The 10,483-nt window shown below is 40.0% G+C and overlaps 1 protein-coding gene across 2 annotated transcripts in view; it reads left to right on the forward strand.

The window, feature by feature from the left end:
- Commd2 (COMM domain containing 2) overlaps positions 1–10,483 on the forward strand; it is a 17,192-nt gene continuing 6,709 nt past the window's right edge. The window contains exons 1-4 of one of the 2 annotated variants that reach the window (XM_004637776.2): positions 1–117; positions 206–283; positions 944–1,026; positions 1,549–1,722. In XM_004637776.2, the coding sequence (XP_004637833.1) occupies positions 51–117; positions 206–283; positions 944–1,026; positions 1,549–1,722 (402 nt within the window). In that variant the 5' untranslated portion in view covers positions 1–50. The remainder of the gene's footprint in view (positions 118–205; positions 284–943; positions 1,027–1,548; positions 1,723–10,483) is intronic. The other variant, XM_023722823.1, reaches the window with a different exon arrangement.

Raw genomic sequence — 10,483 nt, forward strand, 5'->3', positions numbered from 1 at the left:
GTTGCGAGGGCGGGTTCGACACCACCGCTGAAATCGGCTCGGCGGAGAAGATGCTGCTGGACTTGTCGGAGGAGCATAGGGAGCACCTGGCTTTCCTGCCGCAAGTGGATAGCGCGGGTACCGGCGCGCGGGGCCCGCGTCCCGGGGGCGGGGAGGACGCCCAGGGGAGCGCCCGGGGCTCACGGCCTGCTGACTTCCGTTCCAGTGGTCGCCGAGTTCGGGCGCATCGCGGTGGAGTTCCTGAGGCGAGGGTCCAACGCCAAGATCTACGAAGGCGCCGCCAGTAAGAAGAGAGAGCCGGGCTGGCGAGCAGCGTGCGAAGTGCGGGCCGTGCGGGGTCGCCTGAGAAGGGGACTCCCGCCGAGGCCCAGGGTCTTGCTCCCGTGGTGACACTTTAAAACCACCAGAGCTTCTGGGTTGGGGCGCAAACCCTGCCTGTCCATACCTAATCAGTCTCACCGTGTTGAAAATGCTCGTGTGACCCGCCTGCCTTTCAGAAATATTACGATGCTTACCAGATGGCGTGCACCAAAGGCTGTGGGAACAGATGGGTCCGGGGTAAACATCTAGCAAGGGGCTGGTTAACATTAAGTATCCAAACAGCTGCTTTGGCCGAAGTGTGATTGTTTTCCCCGAATGAGGGTGGAACTCTGGGATTAAGTAAAGTCCCTGTTGAGTTCCTCTTCTGTCAGGCTTGAAGGCTTCGTGCTAGACAGACGTAGTGAGCGCCTGGTGCTGCTCCCCACGAGTCTGCATTTTGTTACGGTTATATGGCTGGAAATGCGGAAAGCATCTGGCAGGAAGTACAGGGGAGGAGGAGATTCTGACCAGCTGCCTCTTTTGTATTTCAGTGTTTAAAAACGTGGAATAATTGAAAATATTTTAAATAGTTTGAGTAAAAGGATAGGTATCACAGAATAATTGGTTCATTTTTCCTTCTCAGGAAAACTCAATGTGAGCAGTGACACTGTCCAGCATGGTGTGGAAGGCTTAACCTATCTCCTCACTGAGAGCTCGAAGCTTATGGTAAGGGCTTCTGAAAACTGCTTTGTATTATCTGAATACTTTTCTTTAAGGTCTATTGTGCTCTACGTTATAATTGTGGCAGATGCCTGTATATTGTAATAATTTGTTAATGGTGTCATTACTGTTCTGAAGAATACCTAAACAATAGCATATGCTATTATGAATACTTCTTGCTAGTATAAGAGTAATTTGTCTTCTGTATAATTCTGTATGTTGTCAAACTACTTGCCATAGTGTATGTATAGTAAGAGAAGAAAAAAATGAAGTGATTTCTTTGCATATTAGCAGTATCTGGCATGATGGAAAATAGGCAAAGCTGAGCGTATCACTTCTTTCCTTTTGTACTTTTAAACTATTCTTATATATCACTAAGTCATGTCTTGAAATAGTAGGCAATGGTTGTCTTTAAGAAATTTTAGAGACAAAATTAGGGAATATCATATATATCTTTTGTATAATTTTTTTTAGCCAACCTTTACTAGACAAAGGTACAGTTTGATGTTAAAATTAATTTACTTTCAGATATCTGAACTGGACTTCCAAGACTCTGTTTTTGTTTTGGGATTCTCTGAAGAATTAAACAAATTACTGCTTCAGCTTTATCTGGACAACAGAAAGGAGATCAGAACTATTCTAAATGAACTAGCACCTGACCTTCCCACTTACCATAGCCTTGAATGGCGACTAGATGTGCAGGTATTTTTCTTAACTATAATACAGAATATAAGAATTCGTTAAAGTTTATGTGGTATTTATTGTATTCTTTTTTTGTTTGTTTGTTTTTTGTTTTTGTTTTTTTGTTTTTGGTTTTGGTTTTTTGGGGTTTTGGTTTTTTTTTTGCAGAACCGGGGATTGAACTCAGACAGACCCTTGCGCTTGCCAGGGAAGCACTTATTCCACTGAGCCCTCTCCCCGGCCCCATGAAACTTTGTTTTTTAACTGTTCATTTTCGGATCATTTCACAAATAGTTCATTTTGTTTTATTGTTAATATGTTCGGTGTGCTTAATTTACATTTTTAAGAACTTGGTTCTGGAAAAGGAAATGATTATGCAAATTATTAGTGATGCTTAGCTTTTGAAAAACATTTCTCTTTTTGGACGTTAAGAGTAGGAAAATTTATTGGAGAAAAGAAATAGAGGAATGGAAAATAAAAATAGTTCCTGAGAGGCAGAAGGGGTCCCAAATAGGTTGCCCTAAAAACATTTCTCTTTAAATATAAAATGCCTGTAGGAAAGGACACGGATCAGTGTAGTACAGCTCAGTAGATTATCACACTGAAACAGGCATGGCTCTGGCCAGCACCCCAGAAGCACCCTCCCTCCAGTGCCCCTTTTTACTGTCACCGAGGTAGTCAGCATCCTAGCTTCTAACAAGTTATAAAGCATGTATAAAGGCCCATATGAATAAAAATAAGCATAGGAATATGTGGTATACTGCGTTACTTCTCACACCACATTGTGTATTAGACTAACCATGGGAGCTTTAAAGTAATGTTAATATGTGTGTTCCACCAACAGAGATTCTAATTTCAAGTATAAAATTTGGCTAAGGCATCAGAATTTTTAAAAGCACTATTTATTACCAATATTAGAGTGGATTCTTTGTGGTTTTAAGTAAGAGAAGATGGTCAAAATAGGTGGTAGCCTTTAGACTATATAGTCTAGGCTGGCCTTGAGCTACTTTGTGGCCCAGACTTTAACTTAGAATGATCCTCCTGCCTCCACCTCCCAAGTGCTGGGATTACAGGCATGCACCACCATGCCCAGTTTCTTGTAGATTCTTGGATAAGAAAGTACACTAAGACAGTCATTTAGAAAAATTAACCTGTCATCTTTTGGGAAGACCATAATGAAAGTGAGAATTAGAAGTAACAAAGAATTTAAATATTTAGATATACTTCCCTCTGTATGAAACACTTCTTCTTGCCATTACTTCTTGAATCTATTCTTTGTAACTCCTCTAAGTCTTGGTTTAAATCAGAGCTCAACAACTGCAGGCTATGGGCCAAGTCTGATCTGCTACCTCTATCTTGAAATTCTATTGTGTCACAGTCTTGCTTGTTTGCATATTATCTGTAGCTGTTTTCAAAGTGCAAGGGCAGAATTAAGTAGTTGTGCTAGTAAATTTGTGAACTACGAAGCCTAAAATATATATCAGCTGGCTCTTCACAGAAAAAAATTGCTGACCTCTGCTTTAAGTGATGCCTCTGGCAGAAATTCCCTGTTCAGCTGCAGTTAAGTCCTGGTGGTCTGGTTTCCTTTTTGTGGCACCTCTGTTTCTTCTTCTCAAAAATTCATTTCACTGAAACATACCCATTTTCCACAGTGAACTGTAGACTCTGGAATAGCAAGGATCATGCAGACCTTATATATTCTTTCTCCAAAGCTCAAGATCTCATTGATGTGCCACACTCTTAGACTTTGCTTCCACTTTGCCTAAAAAAACCAGAAAAAATTTCAGACCCATTTCTTCCAGCATATCTGCCATCCTGCCTGATTACCATCCACTTGCTGAGCTGGGTGTGGTGGCGCATGCCTGCAATCCCAGCACTCGACAGGCTGATGCTGCTGCCTTCCCTCCTGTTATTATTGATGGAATGCCCATACTCTTGCATGTAGACAGCCTCTTGCTTGTACACTGTAACTTATCCCCATTTGCTCACATAAGGGCATAGCTCCAATAAGTAATCTTTCCGTTTTCTGCATCACACTTTGCTTTCTTCTGTACTAAATCATTTCCTGCAGCACATTGTCAGTAACCAGTCTTGAGTCCATATAATATACCCTTTTACTGCCATTCCATGTTTTTCATTTCCCTTTATGTCAAAACTCCTTGAAGGTTGTTGTCTATCCTTATATTCTTCCTGCTTATTCTCTCTTGAGTCCACTCTGGTTAAACTTCACTTGAACCATTTTACAGTCATAAATCAAGGCCATTGCCTTTTAATCTTCATGCCATTCAGTGTGTTAGCAGCATACATCACAGTTTACTCTCTGTAGCTCTCAGTTGGCCTCATCAGCCCTCTTCCTCAGTCTCCTTTGTTGATTGTCTCATCAACCCTTAAACATTGGCATGCCCCATAGGTCAGTTTGCAGTTTTCATTCCTTTGTATTCTCCTTATGACATCTAATTTTGTGACTTAAAATGCTACCCATATATTTAGGATTCCCAAAATTATATCTTTAGCCCAGACCTATTCCTCAACTGCCTTATAGTTGAAGTCTATTTGAAATTTCCACATGGGTGTTGGATAGGTGTTCAAATGCAATATAGTAGAACCTTGTTTTTTGTTTGTTTGTTTTTGTTTTTTCTTTTTTTGGTGGAACCGGGGATTGAACTCAGACCCTTGCACTTGCCAGGGAAGCACTTATTCCACTGAGCCATCTCTCTATAGTAGAACCTTGGATTGTAAGTAACTTGTTCTGAGTGTTTTACAAGATGAACAAACATTCTTTGAGGGGAGCAGAATTGAACTCAGAACCTTGCACTTGCCAGGCAGGCACTTGTGGCACTGAGCTATAACCCCAGCTGAGCAAACATTCTTTTTTTTTTTTTTTGAAGAACCAGGGATTGAACTCAGGACCCTGTGCTTACCAGGCAAGCACTTGTTCTATGAGCCATCTCCCTGGCCCTGAGCAAACATTCTTAATACATTACAACTTGATAAACAAATGATGTCTTGCAATATGAGTAGTATGTCATGCTGAATGTCACAAGGAGCCAGAAGTTCTTTTCTTTGCTATGGGATTGTGGGTGATCAGCTTCAATGCTCAGATGCTCAGGCTTAGGCCACAGTATTTGGTAGAAATCAGTGGTTTATGAGAACATTGGAAGATGCCAAGATGGGGAAGCTCAAAGTTCAGAGTTTGATCCCTGGTGCTACAAAAAAAAAAAAAAAAGGAAGATGCCCATGATTAACCATAGTATAGGGGCCGGGGAGAGGCTCAGTGGAATAAGCGCTTCCTTGGCAAGCGCAAGGGCCTGAGTTCAATCCCCGGTTCTGCAAAAAAAAAAAAAAAAAAAAAAAAAAATTAACTCTAGTATATTTTTGGTCACTTCAGAGCACCTGTTGACAGTCCATACAGTTTAGGAGTGTTTTGCTTCATTCTAGGTCAGGCTACTGATATAGATGCTTTTCTCTGTTGTCTTATTGCTAGTTAGATTTAATACGATATATAACAAACAAGTTTATTAACACTACCATAGTCAGTATCTGGATGAGCATATCTAATGGTGCCCATGCAGGAAAAGTTGAAAAGAAAGGTGGTTAAAAGAAAAACAATTGTGGTTAGAAGGAGATGATTATAGTAGAATTTAAGAACGAAATCACTAAGAAGTACAAACGAGGTATACAAGTAGCTAAAACTGCAAGATTTTATAAGAATCTCTGTTGACCATTTGCATGATATTTAAGAAGGAATAAGGGGGCCAGGTGCAGCAAAAGGGTTCACAAGAATATGGAAGGAATGGCCATGTGTGGTGGGAGATGTAGCAAAGTTACTTCTGTTTTGGATAAATGAGAAGCAACTAGCAAGTAACAGTGTGACTAAGAACTTTTATCTGTGTGAAGGCAAAGGCCTTGTATGCTGATCTCATAAATAAGCTACCAAGTACATCAACAGGAAATGAAGAAGGCTTTAAGGCAAGCAGAGATGGCTTCATAACTTTAAAAGGAGAAGTAGCTTCCATAATATGGTGAGCCATGCAGAGGCTTGAATTTGGATGCTAAGGCAGCTGAGGAATTCACTGCTGAGTTCTAGAAGCTCATAGATTCTGAGAATTACCTGCCAGAGTAAGTTTTTTAACTGCAATGAGATGGAGATTTTTTGGAAAAAGTTGCCAAAAAGGACTACCTTACAGAAGAAAACGCAGTGCCAGGTCACAAGCCCATGAGAGAGCATCTTACCCTCTTGTTTTGTGCTAATGTAAGTGGGGATTTCAAAGTCAGACCCCTGCTTGTGTATCACTCCAAGAATCTGCAAGCCTTCAAGAAATGGGTGTAAAAGAGCCAGTGAGACACCATGTGGAGGTCCAGCAGCAAGGTTTGTCACTCACTTCTTGTTCATTGAGTAGATCAATGAGGTCTTTGGTCCTGCAGTGAAGATACACCATTTACATAGGAATATGCTATTCTGAGCCCTGCTGGTTATGGATAATGATCCTACTCATCCTCTAGACTTTGAGGATCACTTACTGGGGGAATTCAAGTTCATTAAGGTCAAGTTCCTTCCTCCCAACACCACTTAAATCCTCCAGCCCACAAATCAGCAGGTCCTTTTAAACTGTAAAAAGCTTTCACCAAAACACTTTCAGTGAGGCTTCAAGGTAACTGAAGAAACAATCTTTAGCCTAAAGAGTTTTGGAAAAAATCATCTCCATATCATGAACTGTCTCTTCAATATTGCCTGAACGGCGTCACCAGAACCTTTAGTTTTGTTTGGAAAACACTGGCCTGAGTACATGCTTGGACATGACTTAGAGCTCATGAGCAAGAGCTGCCAGTTGTTGATGAAATTGTTTCCTTAGGGAAGACCAAGGACTGGAGGTGAATGAAAATGACATTTAAGAGCTGGTAGAGGAACATAGCTAGGAGCTGACTACCAACAAAGTGCTGAATCTGCATTGCAAGCAATAGCAGGAAGTTACAGAGGAGATGTTGTCTACAGAGGAGGAGAAAAAGGGGTATCCCTCACTTCAAATGAGATTATAAAGTAAATAAAATGTGGGAAACAGTGCAAAATTTTGTTGAAAAGCACTATTCAAATAAGATTATAGCAGTGGGAACAATGAATCTGTTTAATGACATTGCAATGTCACATTTTCATGAAATTTTCAAAAAAAAGAAAAGGTCAATCAATAGTTGATAAAGTTGCACATACAGATCCCAGGGCTGGGGAGATAGTTCAGTAGAATAAGCGCTTGCCGGGCTGAGTTCAATCCCCGGTTGCACAAAAGAAAGAAAGAAAGAAAGAAAGAAAGAAAGAAAGAAAGAAAGAAAGAAAGAAAGAAAGAAAGAAAGAAAGAAAGAAAGAAAGAAAGGATTCCAGGGTCGGCCAGGTAGCTCAGCAGGTTAAAGCACCTGCTTGGGCACACACAGGGACTGGGGTTTGATCCCTGGCATGCTGTGCCAGCCCACAGAGTACGCTGAGATGGCAATTGAGACTAGGCATGGTGGTATGCACCTGCAGTCCTAGCACTTGGGAGACTGAAAACAGGAGAATCACTATGAGTCTAATCTGTGTAGTGAGACCCTATAGACCATGTACTAAATTTTTAATAAAAGAAAAAGTTAGATTCCATTGAGTGATTAGATAGCAGTGCTTCTATTAGTGATGATGAGAATCATCTGTGCTGGATTAACTATTGGTCAACTTGGACACCAAGTTAAACAGATTTAATATGATTCTGGGTGTGGATGGCACACCTGAGGATTTTTGCCAACAGCATAAAAAGAGAAATGGAGGAGAAGATGGTGTGCTGTTGATTCTCCTAGAAAAGCTTTTTATGTAAGTTTTCTAGATATGAACTTAGCTGTTATCAGAGGAACTTGGATCCTCGCTGTCAGTGAGGAGGGCTGCGGTTCTTTGTGAGGGAGTTTTGGTCCTTACCTTGAATGTTGTTTGCTGGCTGTGGTGTAAATCCTCAGTCTGTTGGCACAGATCCTTTTTCCCACTGGCACGACTTCCTGGCTTCCACCCCTTCCACCAAGGCCAGCACAGATACGTGAAGCAGGCCTGCATGAGACATTGTCGGGAGTTCAAGGTCTCCAGTTGGTCTCATGGAGGACACTGCCATGGGCTCTAGGTCTTAAGCTGAACTCATGCTGCACATTGTCATGAGATCCAGGCCCTCAGCTGGGTTCTTTGGGTCCCTAATGCATGAGCTCTCATTATTTTGAGTTTTTGGGTGATAGCATAAAATAATCCTATAAATTATGTGTCCTGTATTAAATCTGTTCCCTTGCAAATTGGCTACATCATCCTACACAATAACCCTACTCACACCAGCCACAAAGGTTTTCAAAGGTAAGTAGAAATTAATTTGTTTATTTTTCTATTTGGTATTTTCTTGTATTAGATTACAGTATTGTAATTGGTTTTTAAATTTTTTATATAAATTTATTTATTTATTTATTTATTTTTACATTTTTTTAGTACCTACACAGATCAGACTCATAGTGATCCTCCTGTTTTCAGCCTCTGAAGTTCTGGGGGTAAAGCAAGTGCGACCAAGCCCAGTCTCAGTCGTTGGCTCAGCATGCCCCCGGGGCAGGGCCGGCATGGCGCTTCAGGGATTGAACTTCGGTCCCTGCGTCTGACTAAGTAGGCACTTTAGCTTGCAGAGCTATTTGGCTGGCCCTTATAATCATTTTTACATGAATAGTTTTGAGTCGTGGTATTGATCATCTGTAATTCCATTATTTTTTATGGGGAAATATGCTTTGATATACAAGTTCTTTGGATTACAAACAAGTTTCCAGAATAAATTAACTAAGGTTCTACTGTAGGTTCAAAACTGATTCCTGCTTTCCTTTCCCCCTTTTTCTCAAACTGCTCTTTCCATAGTTTCCTCCCATCTCAATAGATGATGTCTATACTTTGATTTATTTAGGCCCAAAGTACTTGGAATTGTTCTTACTCATTTCTTTATCCTTCATTTAATCCATCTATAAATCATATTCTACCTTGAAAAGATGGCCAGTCTCATTACTCCTTCCACTGTTTGAAAAAAATGGTAACTTTTACACCAAAATTACAGTTTATAGTAACAACTGTAGAAAAATTAGTTAAGCAGCACTGGAGCTACATTTCCACATGGCATTATCAGTTCAAGATACATTGAATTTACAGTGATAACATCTTATGTAGCCTGTAGTCTTTTAGTACTTGAGGACGTAAGCTTAGAACTTGAGTGCAAGGTTAGTTCAAATTACAAACTTGATTTCTCTGTTGACTAGTTGAACTGAATCTCTGGATACTCCAGTGAAAGTGACTGTGGTTTCAGGAAAGAAGAACTTAATACACTGTCTCTGAAAGTAAAACAAATATTAAAATGTGATCATCAAGGTTATCAGAATTAAGACAAAAGACAGGATTTGGTTAGAAAAATTTGCACCTTTCATACTAGATTTTGCAGTTGGGATTGGGTGATGGCTTAGAGAAGTTGTCCTATTGACATAAACATCCTTAGTTTTATACAAAAGACCATTCAGGTCATTTTTATGCTTTGTGTAGCCTTTAATGCATCCATATTGTCTATTCAGTTATCAAGCCATTATTGAATTTCGGGTATCACAGACCTTGTATACATACTGCCATGGTTTGAATAATGTCCCCAAAATCCTATATGTGAAGAGCTTAGTCACTTTTCTTGGAAATGTAGTATTAAAAGTTGAACTAAATTCAGAAATTTTAAATCTTTAAATATTTGTTGGCTACTCCTTTGTACTTTGAGAATTCTAACCATATGAATAGAAGTTTCTTGGTTTTGACACAATGACCTATTATGACTGATCTGTAAATTCTTCATTTTTATTTTGGACAATTTTTATTGTTATATTCATTTATGTTTGTAAATAATTTATTTTCAATTTGCAATCTATTAAAAAATTAAAATAAAAAATAAAAAGAGCTTAGTCACCATCCTGTGGCACTCTTGGGAGGTGGTAGAACTTTGAGGAGGTAGGAAGGCAGTTAGGTCATTAGCAGCACACCCTTCAAGGAGACACAGGACCCAGTAACTGTCTTTTTCTTTTGCTTCTCAGCTGCCATGAGTTAAGCAGCTTTGCTCCCCCAGGTAGTACCTTGCTCAGGCCCAGAAGCATCTGGGATAATCAGTCACAGGCTCCAACTTGAAACTGTGAGCCAAAATAAATCTTTTCTCCTTTTAATTATCTTGGACCTTTTTCCACAGTAACAGAAAGTCACCTAATATGCACAGCAGTGGGAAAATGTCTTCTTTGCCTTGAAGTCCTCACAGTCTGATCAAAGGAGACTAAAATAAATTAAAAGGCAGCTATTATAATCAAGCCTGATAAGTACATGAATAGGCATGAACATAGGATATGATCTCACCCAAACTATATGCTCCCTAAAGGTGGATACTGTGTCCCCAAAATAGTACTCAGCATATAATAGGCACTCAGTGCCAGATAGAGTAGATGTGTATCTATCATGTGCTAAGTCTTCCGGGTTCAGCAAAAAGCAAGATGATATTCTGACCTAAACATCAGGTCGTGGGAGGGTCACTGTTTAAGCTTTACATTTAGGTCCTTTCTTAATGAGCAGGAGGAAATGTACCAATATCGTGTTAATGTGGTTAATGTGGTGCAGCAGTTATTACCCTCTAGGTCATTATGTCTCTCATGTATAGGGATGTCCTCTGACTTTAAGGGCCTGACAGACTTTTTTTTTTTCCTCTTTGGTTTGGTTTGGTTTCATTTTAGGTTTTTGTTT

Source organism: Octodon degus, unplaced genomic scaffold (genome assembly GCF_000260255.1).
Source record: "Octodon degus isolate 3935 unplaced genomic scaffold, OctDeg1.0 scaffold00093, whole genome shotgun sequence".
Taxonomy (NCBI): domain Eukaryota; kingdom Metazoa; phylum Chordata; class Mammalia; order Rodentia; family Octodontidae; genus Octodon; species Octodon degus.